This window comes from Perca fluviatilis, chromosome 1 (assembly GCF_010015445.1).
Source record: "Perca fluviatilis chromosome 1, GENO_Pfluv_1.0, whole genome shotgun sequence".
Lineage (NCBI taxonomy): Eukaryota > Metazoa > Chordata > Actinopteri > Perciformes > Percidae > Perca > Perca fluviatilis.
Window position 1 is genome coordinate 3,969,868 of NC_053112.1, and position 18,869 is coordinate 3,988,736.

General features: G+C 40.0%; 1 protein-coding gene and 1 long non-coding RNA gene across 2 annotated transcripts in view; both read right to left on the minus strand.

Moving 5' to 3' along the window:
* Positions 1-2,153: 2,153 nt before the first annotated feature.
* On the minus strand, positions 2,154-4,603 carry LOC120568400. The gene is made up of 3 exons (XR_005640719.1): positions 4,375-4,603; positions 3,948-4,148; positions 2,154-2,977 (listed from the first exon to the last, which is right to left on the minus strand). It is a non-coding gene; the product is annotated as an uncharacterized LOC120568400 (long non-coding RNA).
* Positions 4,604-7,423: 2,820 nt separating this feature from the next.
* LOC120568386 (NACHT, LRR and PYD domains-containing protein 12-like) overlaps positions 7,424-18,869 on the minus strand; it is a 251,224-nt gene continuing 239,778 nt past the window's right edge. Inside the window, 6 exon segments of the mRNA XM_039815892.1 lie at positions 7,424-7,702; positions 7,877-8,050; positions 8,225-8,398; positions 10,318-12,178; positions 13,907-13,975; positions 14,214-14,499. Coding sequence (XP_039671826.1) covers positions 7,519-7,702; positions 7,877-8,050; positions 8,225-8,398; positions 10,318-12,178; positions 13,907-13,975; positions 14,214-14,490 — 2,739 coding nt within the window. The 5' untranslated portion in view covers positions 14,491-14,499 and the 3' untranslated portion in view covers positions 7,424-7,518.

The window sequence follows — 18,869 nt, forward strand, 5'->3', positions numbered from 1 at the left end:
AAATACCAGTGTTGCAGCAGCACAATATCAGACACACAGCACACACAGAATATAAATGAAATAATAGGATACAATATACATGAAATAATAATAGGATAGAATATAAGAACAAATAATTTAAAATATATACACGTTGGGAATAAAACTGTACAACTGTTTAACTAGTATTGATAAAGCTGTACCTGTCCTTGCGCTCCCCTGAATATGTATACCAACTCCTACTCCTAAAACTACTAACGCCATGTAATGAGTCAGCAAGAATCAGTGAGAGTTGACACATTAAATACTTCAACAAAGTGCCATTTACTAATACACTAAAACTGTATACTCCTAATGAATCATAAAACAAGCTATATATATATATATATATATATATATATATATATATATATATATATATAGCTTGTTTTATGATTCTCAACTATATATATATATATATATATATATATATATAGCTTGTTTTATGATTATCATTTCAAGGGGCCCTATGCTATAATTTGAAGAGGTCTATCATGAGTTTTTGTCTGGCAATGCAGATAGAAAAGCTACAATTCTCGTTAAGAACGTTTGCATGATGTGCAACGTTTATATAGGCTACTAATGCAATCATACAGTAAAGCATTCCTACTGTTTTATTGTTGTAGTGTTATCATCAACAGTTAGTCCACCACTCAGTTTTATCAAGGGGTTAAGTGTTTTAAGGGGAGTTGTGCTTAGCCTACCGCAGGTTGTAGCCTCACTCCCTCATCTCTGTCCCTCTCCTCCTGAGTCACCGACACCACTGTGCGTATGCCACTGCTGCCGACACCACTATCATCGGCCACGGGAGCTGATGAAGGTCCTGCTGCTGCCGAAAACATGTCTTTTCGCTTTTTTTCTTTTATTTGAGCCGCTTGGGTAACTTTGTTTCATTTTGGCGTTTAGACCATTGACATAAAAGAAAGGTTTAGACTCGTCTTGGTCTTGCTCCGTCTCTGTGTACTTCCCATTTCTCCTGTCACCGTGTGTATATCTATGGAAAGCCAAAAGGGTCACAATTCGTCACAATTCGCACGGCGTTTTGAACGGCGTTTGTGGCGCCACCTGGCGTTTATTAAACGCCACTACACGTCTAATAAACGCCACCTGGCGGTTAATAAACGCCACCACGCGTGTGACGTCACCAGGCGTTTAATAAACGCCACCAGATGCTTATTAGACACCTGGTGGCGTTTTGATAATCAACTCCGCCCTGTGGCTTTCACAGCCAATAGATTTGAACTCTAATCACCCAATCAGTAAAGAAGGAGGTCAGGCAACACTAATCAAGCACGGATCTCCTTTGCAGCTTGTTTAAATAGCCCAAAGAAAATGCACAACTTTGTAGTATGTTACTTTTGTATTGCCAGACATCAGTAGGCACTCGGTGCTCATACTTTATTTAATTAATCAATCCAAATCATCCTCCCAGAAATGTAATAAAAAGTGGTGAGTAGCTATTTTCATTATTACCTTCTTAAATTTAATAAGTGCTGTCACACTAAAAACTGACTAAACGCTGTCACACTAACAACCTAATGGCATCACGTCTGCCTTTTGTTGTACATTTTATCTGGGTCTATTGTTAAAAGGGTGATATATGGTGATATTTAATTGCTGCAAAAACCAGTCTATTACTAAAAGACCAAGAGAGGGGTTAACATGAAGAGTAAGCAGATTTTCAAAAATACTGTACTCTTAATTCAACTACTAGGAACCAAATGGTAGCTTACCAGAATATCTGACAACTCTGAAAATCTTGACAAAAAGGATTAATAATTTCTGTAAAGGGCATGTAACAATCAAACCTAAATATTATTATAAATCTTATTTAATTACTACAAAACAATGCTAGTTTGGGACAATTTAAGACAGTCACAGCTGTCTTGCATACAGTCAGCAACTAAATTAAACATACGTGTCATACTTCATTTGACCTTTCAGGAGACTTACCTTGACACAGGAACAGCAGGTGTCAGATCCCTCAACACATTCAAATACTATGGTTTATGATCTTGATTCAATTGGACATTAAGTTGTAATGATAAATCATTATAAGTATTTTCATTTATTTTTATTCCATGCATTACTAAAAATGTCAAGCTGAAAAATGTACTGACAAACACAAAAGCATGACAGATATAAAACATGACATTTATTAAATACATCAAATATTCAGCAGCACGAGGGTGCAAGTAGTCCTTTGTGCATAGTTTCTGGTATATATTTATAAGGACCACGTGACATCACATTGTCACCATTTTTGTGTCTGGTCAAAGCTAGGGGACCTACATCATATCAACCACAACAGCTAGAGGAGACGGATATGTGATTCACACAAGAGAATACACGGAAAAAATAGTTTTTGTCCGTAATGTTAACCAGCCGTCAGCCCTTAACGAATATCTTGCTAGTTAACCTGACTTGCGTGATCAATCTATACTTAACCACCACAAAAATAACACTGTTGATAATTGATGATTTGCATGTCCTGTTATCACATACTCTACATTTGTTTTTCTTCAACTGCCATATCTTGGTGTCATTCACCTCTCGTGCAACAGCGTATTGATGGGCATCTGTACTCATGAGATACTCCAGTGTATGGGGATGTATTATGTACAAGTTAATGTTAAATGTGTCAGGAAAAGTAAGTTTGGGCTGACGTATGGCTGGGCAATTTATATATAAATTTTAGAGTATCGTTCACTATGTTTGATGTTGAGATGGAAAAAAATGTGAAAGGTCCAGTGGAGGCGAGTTAAGCAGGAATGGTTCAGGAGGTTCTTTTCTTGACTGCCATGCAGGGCTGCGATGGAGAGCTGACAGTCAAGTGACACCTTTCAAAACAATGGATGACCCCGCAGCCTCCCCGGAAAAGTTCAACTGGATCAGCACTGTTTCGGAGAATGTGATCTCCCTTACAGGAAGTTGTAGATGGAGCGGATGAGGGGAGTCACTAGGGTACAGAGAGAAGATGACATTAGTGGAAGTGACAGACATTCAAAGTTCACTTCCGTACAAGCAACACAAGATATCGGTCATTCCATCCACTCAAACTTAGAAAATAGAGAAATCCCTGTTCTTTTGTAAGTTTCTGTTTCTGTCTGTATGGAGTATATAGTGTAGGACATATAGTGTAGGACAGATGCCTGTGCCCCAGAGTACCTGTGACTGGCTAATTTTGAAACAAAGATAAATGGGCATACATGAAGAAGAAAAATTATCTGTGCGTTTGTTTTCATTGATCCTGTCACTGCCGTGCAGTTGATACACTGTCTAACATTTGGCGCTGTGTGGGAAACTTTCCATTATAGCTTTCACAATTCAAACAATCCTCGGCTGGAAGTTTTCATTCTTTGATTTTCTGTTAGCAATCTATGTTTCTCAATATTATTAAAATAACTGGCGGTGCCTCCAATATGAATTAGGTAAGTTTTGTGTTAACCTTGATTACTCTTTTATATTGTAACTCAGAACGAAACCTCATGTACAAAATCTAAGACCCAAAAATGATACTTTAAATACTATAAACCTAGATATGGGAATTTATTTAGTTAAAGTACAAAAATAATAAACACATGTATGGTGTATTAGAAACATAAACAAGTGAGGCCAGTATAAATAACTCCCTATTTTTTATGACACCCAAAATAATGTTGCCTCAATATAGCTTTCAGAGTATTCTATAAATTGTTACCTCTGCTTAGGTTTCAAAAAAATAAATGCATAAATCCTTTTGACATGTAAACCTGAATAGTTATCTACACTCACACATTCATACTCAGCAATCAAAATACAAACAAAAAAAAACCCTGTTGCAGGCCTGAATAGAAGCTTGGGAGAGGAGGCCTAAAAATGTGACGGCCGTTTCACTTGTTTACACAACCAATAAAATAAAATCCACGTGCAATATACTCAGTACTCACGAATCCCAGTCAAGGGGATATAAAGGCGAACTTGGCGATGGCAGCAGACAGAGCACCGGGTAAACCACAGCAGGAAGATCAGCAGAACAGAAAACAGCAGCGACAGTCTACATCACACCAGCAGGATGGAAGATCGCTCTCTGTGTGGTCCAGAGGAGCTTCCCCGATCCTCTCTCTTTTACAGTCACAAATGTCCGTCTCCTGAATCAAATAAATTAACTGAGAAAGCAGGTCCGTCCACTATTTCACGGCGAATTATCGGTAGCTTGTCTCAATTATTTCACATGCAAAGCTAACAGTATGCTACGAAAACAATGCTAATGGAAATTGTGCTATCGCTAACTGCTATTCACAGTTAGTGACACAATAGATACTACAACACTTAATTACAGCATATATAATCACACACATGCACATGTATATTTACCTCTTGTCGATTTCAATATGCCAAAACACAGCATAACTGGTTGTCAGCCTCAGTAATGGATAATAATGTCCTTCTACAACCTACTAAACCTCACAAAGTCCGTTCACTTAGCGTCTCTGTCTCTCTGACTGGATCTCTGCAGGTTACAGCTAAGCCCCGCCCCTCTACCTGGGATTGTAATTACATTGGCTGATAGGTCATGACCTTCCAACAAAAGTACAGAAAGACGATGATTGACATATTAGGCTGCTATCAAGTTAAATTGTGTGGCAGATTACCCAGTGAACTTTGAATGTCTGTCACTTCCACTAATGTCATCTTCTCTCTGTACCCTAGTGACTCCCCTCATCCGCTCCATCTACAACTTCCTGTAAGGGAGATCACATTCTCCGAAACAGTGCTGATCCAGTTCAACTTTTCCCGAGGAGGCTGCGGGGTCATCCATTGTTTTGAAAGGTGTCACTTGACTGTCAGCTCTCCATCGCAGCCCTGCATGGCAGTCAAGAAAAGAACCTCCTGAACCATTCCTGCTTAACTCGCCTCCACTGGACCTTTCACATTTTTTTCCATCTCAACATCAAACATAGTGAACGATACTCTAAAATTTATATATAAATTGCCCAGCCATACGTCAGCCCAAACTTACTTTTCCTGACACATTTAACATTAACTTGTACATAATACATCCCCATACACTGGAGTATCTCATGAGTACAGATGCCCATCAATACGCTGTTGCAGGAGAGGTAAATGACACCAAGATATGGCAGTTGAAGAAAAACAAATGTACAGTATGTGATAACGGGACATGCAAGTCATCAATAATCAACAGTGTTATTTTTGTGGTGGTTAAGTCTAGATTGATCGTGCTAGTAATGTTAACTAGCAAGTTGTTCGTTAAGGGCTGACGGTTGGGTTACCGGACAAAAACTATTTTTTCCGCGTATTCTCTTGTGTGTATCACATATCCGTCTCCTCTAGCTGTTGTGGTTGATATGATGTAGGTCCCCTAGTTTTGACCAGACACAAAAATGGTGACAGCAAAGCACTGTGATGTATCCGTGGTCCTTTAAATATAATTATAAATATAAATATAAAAATTAAATATATACCAGAAACTATGCACAAAGGACTACTTGCACCCTAGTGCTGCTGATTTTTGATGTTATTTAATAAATGTCATGTTTTATATCTGTCATGCTTTTGTGTTTGTCAGTACATTTTTCAGCTTTACATTTTTAGTAATGCATGGAATAAAAATAAATTAAAATGCTTATAATGATTTATTATTACAACTTAATGTCCAATTGAGTCAAGATCATAAACCATAGTATTTGAGTGTGTTGAGGGATCTGACACCTGCTGTTCCTGTGTCAAGGTAAGTCTCCTGAAAGGTCAAATGAAGTATGACACGTATGTTTAATTTAGTTGCTTTATATAGAGCGCTGGTGGGTGTTTTTTGCATAAAGATATGAAAGTAGAGGAAAGAATTAATATATCTAGCCATCTTCAGGTCAATTGCGCTTACTGGAATTCAAATAAATGGTGATAGTGCCCTATGCTGCCATTATAATTTTAATTTAGTTTTTATTGAGATAACTAATTCTTATTTAACTGACTGTATGCAAGACAGCTGTGACTGTCTTAAATTGTCCCAAACTAGCATTGTTTTGTAGTAATTAAATAAGATTTATAATAATATTTAGGTTTGATTGTTACATGCCCTTTAAAGAAACTATTAATCCTTTTTGTCAAGATTTTCAGAGTTGTCCGATTTTCTGGTAAGCTACTCTTTGGTTCCTAGTAGTTGAATTAAGAGTACAGTATTTTTGAAAATCTGCTTACTCTTCATGTTAACCCCTCTCTTGGTCTTTTAGTAATAGACTGGTTTTTGCAGCAATTAAATATCACCATATCTGAAACCCTTTTAACAATAGACCCAGATAAAATGTACAATAAAAGGCAGACGTGATGCCATTAGGTTGTTAGTGTGACAGCGTTTAGTCAGTTTTTAGTGTGACAGGGCTTACTAAATTTAAGAAGATAATAATGAAAATAGCTCCTCACCACTTTTTATTACATTTTTAGGAGGATGATTTGGGTTGATTAATTAAATAAAGTATGAGCACCCAGTGCCTACTGATGTCTGGCAATACAAAAGTAACATACTACAAAGTTGTGCATTTTCTTTGGGCTACTTAAACAAGCTGCAAAGGAGATCCGTGCTTGATTAGCGTTGCCTGACCTCCTTCTTTACTGATTGGGTGATTAGAGTTCAAATCTATTGGCTGTGAAAGCCACAGGGCGGAGTTGATTATCAAAACGCCACCAGGTGTCTAATAAGCATCTCGTTTATTAAACGCCTGGTGACGTCACACGCATGGTGGCGTTTATTAACCGCCAGGTGGCGTTTATTAGACGTGTAGTGGCGTTTAATAAACGCCAGGTGGCGCCACAAACGCCGTTCAAAACGCCGTGCGAATTGTGACGAATTGTGACCCTTTTGGCTTTCCATAGAGGACGGACGCCTGCTGCCGGCTGGCTGCCCGCTGGCTGCCCGCTAGCTGCCCGCGGACGGACGCTGGCTGCCGGCCGGTGGTCTACAAAATTTCCCGGTAGGTGTTTTGGTTCCACTCCGCTATTTGGCAAGTGGGCGGAGTCACACGTTTAGCTCCACCCACATTGAGCCACTCCTCGATCTGCGTACTGCAGTCAGGGGTTACTCGACTGACTGAGTCAGACTAGAACAGGAGGCCCAACCCCAACCAGTCAGAGAAGTCCAGTCATCACACAAGATAACACAAAATCCACCATTAAAAACACACTCTGACCTTTGGGTCTAAAGGGAGAGACAATAATCTGAGATGGGAAAGTTAGAGAGACAGAAAGAAAATAGATGTTAACCTGGTTTACCTCTCTCTCTCTCTCTCTCTCTCTCTCTGTTTCACTCTCCCTCTCTCTCTCTCTGTCTTTCTCTCTCTCTGTCTTTCTGTGTATCTATGCTGTGCATAGCGTTGTGAATTCATATATTATTTTATGTATAGAGGTATAGGGCAAACTTCACAACCTCCAGTTCCTCCTTTTTCAACACAGTCTCACTCCCTACTCGTCAAATGTCTGATGCATGGTCGAGGACCCCTGGCATCAAGTTCCAAAAAAAGCGTTGTACCTGTTGCATTGATTCTTTAGTCCAGCAGAGAGCAGCTTTCCTCCTGAATCTTTCAGATTGTTGTTACTCAGGTCCAGCTCTCTCAGACTAGAGGACTCTAAGCTAAGAACCGAGGACAGATCTTCACAGCTTCTCTCTGACAGGTTACAGCCACTCAGTCTAAAAATATGAACAGAACAACTATAAAAACATTTCTATCTGTATTTGATATTACTTACACTTATATTTAGATAGCAGCTACTTTCATAAAATAAAGTGGTTAACAGTCTAAAGAAAAATGAAAACACAGTGTGAAAGATGTGGTTCCCACTTTACAGGTTAATTTTTCCTGACCTGAGAATCTCCAGTGTATAGTGTGGACTCTTCACTCCAGTAGAAAGCAGCTTCCCTCCTGAATCCTTTAGGTCATTGTTACTCAGGTCCAGCTCTCTCAGACTAGAGTATTTGGAGCTGAGAACTGAGGAAAGAGCTTCACAGCTTCTCTCTGACAGATTACAGCCACTCAGCCTAAATATTTTGGACAGAACATATGTTAAAAACATTTCTATCTTTATTTGATATTACTCACACTTATATTTAGATAGCAGCTACTTTAATAAAATAAAGTGGTTAACTGTCTAAAGAAACATGAAAACAGTGTGAAAGATCTAGTTCCCCCTTTACAGGTTTATTATTCCTGACCTGAGAATCTCCAGTGTACAGTGTGGACTCCTCACTCCAGTAGAAAGCAGTTTTCCTCCTAAATCCTTTAGGTCGTTGTTACTCAGGTCCAGCTCTCTCAGACTAAAGGACTTGGAGCTGAGAACTGAGGACAGAGCTTCACAGCTGCTCTCTGACAGGTTACAGCCACTCAGCCTAAAAAATATGTACAGAACACATGTAAAAAAAACTAAATGTATTTGATATTAATTACATTCTTTTTCAGGTTCCCTCCTGTATCAGTGAGATCGTTGTTACTCAGGTGAATGACAACACCTTGTGAAAGACTTGGGTCACCCTTTTCTCACTCATCTTATTATCACCACCTAGTCAACCGGCTGTTTCCTGGACTCTCTCAAAGAAGCGACAGTGACCCATCTCCAAAAACAGCCACACTCACCCTGCCTGAAGTTAACAACAACAGACCTGTCTCTCTTCTTCCGTTTTCTTCAAAACACTCAAATGTGCTATCTTCAACCAACTCTCTTCCTATCTCCACCAGAGCAACCTTCTTGATCCCAACAAGTTTTGTTTCAAGGCAGGCCACTCAACTAAAACTGCCCTCATTTCTGTCTCTGAGCAGCTTGAAACTGCTAGAGCAGCCTCTCTCCCCTCTGTGGTTATACTTCTGGACCATTCTGCTGCATTTGAAACAGTGAACCACCAGAACCTCATTTTCACCCTTCAGGATCTGTGTCTCAGTTTCGGCACACTCTGCTCAAATCTTACCTTAAAGACTGCACCTACCGGGTAACTTTGAGAGAATCTGTACCATAACCCTCCACTCACAATGGGATCCTTCAAGGTTCTGTCCTGGGCCCCCTCCTCTTCTCTCTGTACACCAACTTTTTCACTCACATGGCTTTTTTTTCTACAACAACTATGCAGATGACACCTGATTAATTCTCTTTTCCCTAGTCTGAAACACAAGTACCAGCAAGTATCTCTGCCTGTCTGACTGACATCTCTCATTGAATGTCCACACACAAGACTGAGCTGCTTTTCCTTCCAGGGAAGGGCTCTTCCACCCAGATCGACACCTCTGTGGTAGTCCCCACCAGGACTGCTAGGAACCTGGGTGTGACACTCAACGGCCAACTCTCCCTCACTGCCAACATTGCTGCAACAACACAATCATGTAGATACAACCTCAGAAGGATACAGCCTTTTCTGACCCTCAGTTTCTGGTCCAGGCTCTTGCCATTGGTCAATATGCTTGCTGCTCCTTCACCGTGAAGGACACCTATAGTCACTCAACGTAATCCAGACCTTTTGCTGTCCCGCCTCCTAAATGGTGGAACAAGCTCCTCCTTGACATCTGGACAGCCGAAAGTCTACACATCCTCCAATGCAGGCTAAAAACACATCTCTTCCAACTGCACCTAAGAAGATGGTGCTTTTATAAAGGAAATTGCACGTACATGATGTATTTTACCTTATTTGAAGCTAATGTACTTCTATGTGATTCTTGCTTTTCTTAGTTTTATCTACATGGTTCACTGCACTTGAACGTCACTGTAATTCACTTTGGATAAAAACATCAGCTAAATAAAATGTAATACAATGGATCACCCTTCAAAGCTTTATTATTCCTTACCTGAGAGTCTCCAGTTTACAGTGTGGACTCTTCAGTGCAGTAGAAAGCAACTTCCCTTCTGTATTTGAAATGACTTTCTGTACACAGCTACAACACATAACATTTCTACGGTTGTCCAGACTGAGTTAATGATTCAAACAACAAATCTATGTCTTGGATTGTGTATATTACTGGAGTCAGGAAACTATTAAAGGAAATTTCAAAAAATGTAGTCACATCTGTTGGATCACAATCATTCACACTAATTAATTTCAACCTCAAATGAACTACAAAGTGGCAGATGATTTTTTCTTCATTTGGCTGCTTTAATCTGTGGAGGTACAATGAAGCTGAAAAAAACAATTTGCAGGTTTTTCAATTGATCAACTAATCAATTTGTTGACTAAATCTTGACAATCAGTTGACTAAAAGATTAATTAGTTGAGAATAACCCTACACATCTGATATAGTTAGTATCTTCAGTAATCTGTGCACTTACAGAGCTTTTTTGGAGGCTTTGACCACTGGCAGCAGTCTCAGAAGAGCCTCATCTGAAGCAGAGTATTTCTTCAGGTCAAACACGTCCAGATTGTTTCCTGATGACAGTAAGATGAAGCCCAGAGCTGACCACTGAGCAGGAGACAGATTATCTGTGGTGAGACTTCCTGAACTCAGGTACTGTTGGATCTCCTCCACTAGAGAATGCTCATTCAGTTCATTCAGACAGTGGAACAGATTGATGCTTTTCTCTGGAGACAGATTCTCACTGATCTTCTTCTTGATATAGTTGACTGTTTCCTGATTGGTCTGTGAGCTACTTCCTGTCTGAGCCAGCAGGTCTTTGAGAAGATCCTGATTGGTCTGCAGAGAAAGACCCAGGAGGAAGCGAAGGAACAAGTCCAGGTGGCCGATTGGACTCTGTAAGGCCTTGTCAATAGCAAACCTGTGGACCTCTGTCGTTGATGTTCTGCTGAAAACTTCCCACACTTTTTTGAAGATACTTTGCCCGAACATCACATTCTTGTTTCTGTTAATGACTTCGCTCTCTACATGAATAGCAGCCAGAAACTCTTGAACACTCAGATGGATGAAGCTAAACATCTTTTTTTTATCATCCTTCCTCCCACGTTGCTCTTTGAAGATCTCTGTGAACACTCCTGAGCACACTGAGGCTCCACTGACATCAATGCCACTCTTTTCTAGATCTTTCTCGTAGAAGATCAGGTTGCCCTTTTCCAGCTGATGGTAAGCCAGTTTTGCTAATGACTCAATGTACTGAATGCACTCTTCTGGGTCATACTTCTCTTTTGTCTGATGAATCTGAAACACCAGGAATTCTGCGTACATCTCAGTCAGGGTCTTGGGCAGCTCTCCTCCCTCTCTGGTTTTGATCAATTCCTCTAGAACTGTAGCAGTGATCCAGCAGAAGACTGGGATGTGGCACATAATGTGGAGGCTTCGTGTTGTCTTGATGTGGGAGATGATTCTGCTGGCCCGCTCCTGATCTGTGAATCTCTTTCTAAAGTACTCCTCCTTCTGTGGGTCAGTGAACCCTCTGACCTCCGTCATGATGTCTACAAAATCAGAATGGATCTGATTGGCTGCTGCAGGTCGTGTGGTTATCCAGATGCGAGCAGAGGGAAGAAGTTTCTTCTTGATGAGGTTTGTCAGCAGCTCGTCCACTGAGGTCGGCGCTGTCACATCAATTTTAACTGTCTGGTTTTAATTGGTGGAGCAGTCCAGATCAAGGCGGCTCTCATCCAGTCCATCCAAAACAAACAGAAGTTTGAATTCGCTCCTGTCATAGTTGGTGTTTCCTGATGACTGCAGAGCTGTAAAAATGTGATTAAGAGCTTCTTCCTTGATGTCTCTGGTCTCCCAGATACATTCATGAATGAGCTCTGCCAAACACCACTTTTCCCCCTTCTTTAAATTCAGCTGGCGGAAGGTGAAGGGGAAAACGAGATGCACATCTTGATTGGCTCTTCCTTCCGCCCAGTCCAACACAAACTTGTGCACAAGAAATGTTTTTCCAATTCCTGCGATTCCATTGGTCAGTACTGTTCTTATGGGTCTCTTTTTTACAGAAGGGTGTTTGAACATGTCACAAGGTGTAATTGTTGTCTCTGTATCTGTTGGCTTCACTGTCTCAATCTGCCTGACCTCATGCTGTGTGTTGATGTGTACATCACCAGTAGCTTTGATGTACAGATCTGTGTAGATATCATCCAGAGGTCGCCCATCTTTGTTCTGTGCCCAACCCTCTTGTGCACACAAAAACTCATTTTGGAGGTTTGGCCGAAGCTTTTGTTGATAATATGAGATGTGTCGTGGTGGCTTTGGTACTGGAACAATCCCGTCTGTGTTGAAAACAAAAATAGAAAATATAAAGTATGATGATGTTTGTCTACAGATTCAGAATCAGTACACACATACTCTTTTACTAAATAATTGGCTTCCTGAGAATAACCATCTACTCAAATATCTTACCTTTTAAATAACATAAAATGTAGCCATCTAAAATATCATTATGGTCAACCAAACATATTTTATACAGTCAGTAATGTCTCTGTATTATTTTGGGCAGAGCATTGAAGTGATGCTTGCATTGATTCACCATCAGCTGCTTGAAACCAGCTGATGAGTAACTTCCAATTTATATTCAAGCATGTGCACAGCACTGCCTTTTTAATCTCACACTACTCACTGATACCATCATAACAATTTTCTGAAGTTTTATTATCATCATTTTAGACACCGAATGATCAGAACTAGACACAAAACAAACTGGGCTTGGTGGCGCCCACAAAGAGCCTGGGTCTGTCCGACGTTTCTGGCTAACAGGACGTTTTGTCCTTACCACTGATGCACCGAAATACTTGCTCGTGGGAAATGTTTGTGTCTTTGTAAATTATCTGTAAAGTGTCTTGAGATAACTCTTGTAATGATTTGATACTATAAATACAATTGAATGAATTCATCCTGTCAATGCCACTTTGTATGATACAGAAGGAAAGTCTGTTGGAGAAAGCCTATTTGGTTTCACCTCAAGTGCTTGTCCCCAACACATGTATAAATTAATTCAATTCAATTTTATTTATAGTATCAAATCATAACCGAGTTATCTCGAGACACTTTACAGATAGAGTAGGTCTAGACCACACTCTATAAATTCCAAAACCCCAACAATTACAGTAATTCCCTCAAGTGCAAGCATTAGCAGTGGCTATTGCGACAGTGGCAAGGAAAAACTCCCTTTTAGGAAGAAACCTTGGCAGAGCCAGACTCTTGGTAGGCAGTGTCTGACAGGGCCGGTTGGGGGTGTAATGAACAGTGGCAAATAATAGTCACATTAAAGATAATGGAACAGTGACTTCGAAGGTCATCGTGGAAGTTCATGTCATAGCAGGGGTTAAGTTGTGTTAAACTTGAGGAAGCTGTGAAGTTGCTCATCGCTGTACAACACAGTTTATGGCTGATCCTCGGTTAGCTCAACACTGAGCCACCTACTCCAAGTGGCTTTATTATTACCAATTTGAACCGATTTTATTTGCATCTAATAGAAAGGCCCTTTGCATTAAAATGCTTTGCACAGCACATCTGACGTACAGTGTCTTAAGAAAATAATCAACTATTTAAATATTTAACATGGAATGTTTTTAACAATTAACAACACACTTGACAAACAAATCACTTTTTTCATCACCACTGGCATCCACTGAAACAAAAATGGAGATCATTTATTTTCACTATCGACCCAAACACAGTGTTTGTTTCCAATACCTTCCAGGTAGAAACTTCCTGCGTCCTGCGTACATGCACTTTAACGGCGCTGAGCAAACGGGGACGAGGAGCTACTGGATATCTGCTCATCTCCTTCATCTAAAATGTATGTTTGATGCTTTCATATGTCAACACTTTCTCTTGTCATGGAGCTAAAATTCTTACGAGGTAACAATTGTAGTACACCATAATTAACTTCTTGGAGAATGGAGTCACTAACCTACTTGAACTATATTTTTTCAAGCTTTAAAAGTACACTTTGTCACTCAGGGCTTCCATACTTACCAGAGAATACAGCAGCTTACCTTTGCTCTGAGAGGAGGGAGTTCCTCTGTTCTCTGAAGCCTTTCCAGCATCATTGACATTCACTGACTCTGTGTGGAAATCCATAGTAACATTTAAATTATCATTGACGAATTACTGTCATGAACAGCAAAACCACTCACCCGAAAATAATGTACTGTTACAATTAAATTAAATTAAATTAAAAGACACACAAATACTCCTCACAGTCAGCCAACCCATTACATACAGTATGTCACTGTGATGCAAAAGCACACTTCATTCCCCAGTCTTTCTGACTGAAAATACATATTAAAAAGATTGACTGACCTTCTGGTCCTGAGCTGGTGTCTGGCAGACTCTGGACCAGATCATTCCTGTTGATCTTCTCTAAAACCTTCTTGGTCACCTTTAGAGCTCCATGAAGTTGAAAGGTTTTAACCATCACATCCACTGTGTCCTGTCTTTCTGCATTCTCCAACTTGGACACTTTGATGCTTTGGTAGCCTTCCAGGATGTCCTGCTGCTGCAGAAACCATTTGAATTGCTTAAATTCATCTTCTTTTAAATCCTCCAGAGTGTTGAAAAGGTCCACTGCCGTCATCATGGTTTCCTGCTAAAATCAGACAGTTCTGTCAAACTGAAGTAAAACTGTAACACAAATGTCTCAGAGCAGCAACAGTTCTGATTAGAGGTCGACCGATATGGGTTTTTCTCTGCCCGATGCCAATCTTTAGAAATCAGGGTCAGCCGATGGCCGATAAATGCTGCCGATTTATTTTGGCCGATATTTGGTCGATATGTGCTTGTTTTTAAACCTCTATTTGAAAGATAAAATGTAACACTAATAAAAAAATAAATTTATAATTACTTAAGATACACAAAAGTTCTCAACAAAAACATTTATTGAACACCAATCTTCACTTGTATACTTAAATTAAAAGTGTATAATGTAAAAACATATCTTGTATAAATAATGTATAAAAAATATATTAAATAAACAAAACAGGTAAGAAGAAAATAAACTTTGTCAAATAAACTTAAATTAAAAAAAAATAAATTTTAGTGCACTGGACATTTATCAAACTTCTGAGAACACAAATCTGCATATATAATTTTATAAATAAAATAAATGAACAACTTTAACAATAAAGTGACATATTATTAATCTCAACTCCTGTTTCCTCCTCCAGCAGTGTCTCTGTGGGGCTGTTCAACATCCGCTCGCTCACTAACAAGGGTCCCCTGATTTACGTTCTTCTACAGAACAAAACCTTGATTTCTTGTGCCTGACTGAAACCTGACAGCGGCAGAATGATTACACACAGCTCAACGAGGCTGTACCTCCTGGGTTTGTTTACACCTGTCAATCCCACGCGTCAGGTCAAGGGGGAGGGGTTGCAATGCTGTACAAGGACAAATGGAGAGTGGCCACTGTTACTGCCCCTCCCTCCAACTCATTTGAATCCATAGTTCTACAGATTAGTGGGTCAGTCCCTAATATATTAGCCACTAGCTATCGCCCACCCAAGTCCAACAATAATACTTTTTTAACTGATTTTTCTTCCTTCTTAACATCTTTCTGTTCCATGTCCCCTAATGTCATAATTGTGGGTGATTTTAATATTCATATTGACAATACTAGCAACACTCTCACAAGGGACTTTTCCTCAGTACTGGACAGTTTTGGATTACAACAGCACACTGACTTTCCCACACACAACAAAGGACACATCCTGGACCTCATATGTTGCTCTGGCTTAACCCCTTTCAATTGTACTGCATCTGACTTGCCCATCTCTGACCATAAGTTACAGTGCCTTGCGAAAGTATTCGGCCCCCTTGAACGTTTCGACCTTTTGCCACATTTCAGGCCTCAAACATAAAGATATAAAACTGTAATTTTTTGTGAAGAATCAACAACAAGTGGGTCCCAATTATGAAGTGGAACGAAATTCATTGGCTATTTCAAACTTTTTTAACAAATAAAAAACTTAAAAGAAGGCGAGTGTGCAAAATTATTCAGCCCCTTTACTTTCAGTGCAGCAAACTCTCTCCAGAAGTTCAGTGAGGATCTCTGAAGGATCCAATGTTGACCTAAATGACTAATGATGATAAATAGAATCCAGCTGTGTGTAATCAAGTCTCCGTATAAATGCACCTGCTCTGTGATAGTCTCAGAGGTCCGTGTAAAGCGCAGAGAGCATCATGAAGAACAAGGAACACACCAGGCAGGTCCGAGATACTGTTGTGGAGAAGTTTAAAGCCGGATTTGGATACAAAAAGATTTCCCAAGCTTTAAACATCCCAAGGAGCACTGTGCAAGCGATAATATTGAAATGGAAGGAGTATCAGACCACTACAAATTCACGAAGACCGGCCGTCCCTCTAAACTTTCAGCTCATACAATGAGAAGACTGATCAGAGATGCAGCCAAGAGGCCCATGATCACTCTGGATGAACTGCATAGATCTACAGCTGAGGTGGGAGACTCTGTCCATAGGACAACAATCAGTCGTATACTGCACAAATCTGGCCTTTATGGAAGAGTGGCAAGAAGAAAGCCATTTCTTAAAGATATCCATAAAAGTGTCGTTTAAAGTTTGCCAAAAGCCACCTGGGGAGACACACCAAACATGTGAAGAAGAAGGTGCTGTGGTCAGATGAAACCAAAATCAAACTTTTTGGCAACAATGCAAAACGTTATGTTTGGCGTAAAAGCAACACAGCTCATCACCCTGAACACACCATCCCCACTGTCAAACATGGTGGTGGCAGCATCATGGTTTGGGCCGGCTTTTTTTCGCCCACACCGGGGGACAGGAAAAAGAGATGGTTAAAATTGATGGGAAGATGGATGGAGCCAAATACAGGACCATTCTGGAAGAAAACCTGATGGAGTCTGCAAAAGACCTGAGACTGGGACGGAGATTTGTCTTCCCAACAAGACAATGATCCAAAACATAAAGCAAAAAAATCTACAATGGAATGGTTCACAAATAAACATATCCAGGTGTTAGAATGGCCAAGTCAAAGTCCAGACCTGAATTCAATCGAGAATCTGTGGAAAGAACTGAAAACTGCTGTTCACAAACGCTCTCCATCCAACCTCACTGAGCTCGAGCGGTTTTGCAAGGAGGAATGGGCAAAAATGTCAGTCTCTCGATGTGCAAAACTGATAGAAAAATACCCTGCGGACCCTTACAGCTGTAATTGCAGCAAAAGGTGGCGCTACAAAGTATTAACTTAAGGGGGCTGAATAATTTTGCACGCCCAATATTTCAGTTTTTTATTTGTTTAAAAGGTTTGAAATATCCAATAAATTTCGTTGCACTTCATGATTGTGTCCCACTTGTTGTTGATTCTTCACAAAAAATTACAGTTTTATATCTTTATGTTTGAGGCCTGAAATGTGGCAAAAGGTCAAAAAGTTCAAGGGGGCCGAATACTTTCGCAAGGCACTGTAATTTCTTTTAATGTCAATTTACCACCATCTAAAACAAATCCACCTCGCTCCATTTAATTTCGAAACATCAAGAACATTGATCTACCCGCTCTCTCTGTTGGAATTAACAATCTTCCCATTGACAAATCAGACAACACTGACGACCTGGTTTCACAGTACAATGATGGACTCCACAATCTCTTGGACACTCCTCTGAAAACCCGGATTGTTTCTTTTATGTATTCTGCCCCATGGTACACACTAGCTCTACGTCAGTTAAAAGTAAAAGGACGGAGCCTGCAATGTCTCTACAAAAAAAGCAGACTAGTTGTACATAAGGACATGTATGACAACCAGATGCTGCACTATAAGGATTCCCTCTCTATAGCAAAATCCAAATACTACACTTATCTAATATCATCTGGCGAAGGGAACACTCAGTTTTCCATAATTAGTACAATTTGATGACCTCCGAATACTCTCCCATCCCACCTGTATTCAATTTCTCAATGTAATAGTTTTATGTCATTTTTCAAAACTAAAGTTGAAAAATCAATGAAATATCTGATATTGTCCAAAAATCAAAATCATCCACCTGCCAGCTTGACCCCCTGCCAACCCACCTAGTTAAAACCTGTCTACCCTCCCTCTCTTCCTTATAACTAACATCATCCAGTCATCTTTTATTTCTGCTCATGTTCCCTCCTCTATCAAAACTGCTGCTATCACCCTTGTACTTAATAAACCTGATGCAAATCCCAAAGACCTAAATAATTATAGACTGATCTCCAACCTGCCATTTATCTCAAAACCCTAGAGAAACGGTGTGCTCGCACAGGTCCATAATTATCTCATTAACAATAACCTCTATGAACAGTTTCAATCTGGTTTTTGCCCTCTCCATAGCACAAAAAACAGCACTAGTCAAGATCACCAATGACCTACTGATGGGATGGCCACTGACTCAGGTTTTCTCACCATACTCATCCTCCTTGATTTGACTGCTGCCTTTCATACAATTTCTCACAATATCCTCTTGGACCATCTAGCCTCCATTGGTGTCATCAATACATCACTCAAGTGGTTCACATCCTACCTCTCTGGCCGCATTCAGTTTGTACAACTTAAAAATGTTCAATCACAACCCTCCCCAGTTACCAGTGATGTTCCCAGGGGCCCCTCCTTTTAATAATTTACTTACTTCCTCTAGGTTTTATTTTCAGGAAATACAATATTCAATTTCACTGCTACGCAAATGACACCCAGCTCTACTTGTCCACCAAACCCACTTCCATACTCCCTCCGTCTTCCTTGTCTGACTGTTAACAAAGTTAAAACCTGGTTCACTCATAACTTTCTCAAATTAAACAGTAGCAAAACAGAAATTCTCCTTGTTGGCTCCAAATCCACCCTAGCAAAATGTCCCAATTTCTCACTCATCACAATTCCAATGTCCCCTCTTCCACTCATGTCAAGAGCCTCCGGTGTCATCCTCGATATACATACTTTCTTTTGAAAAACACATCAATAATCTCACCCAG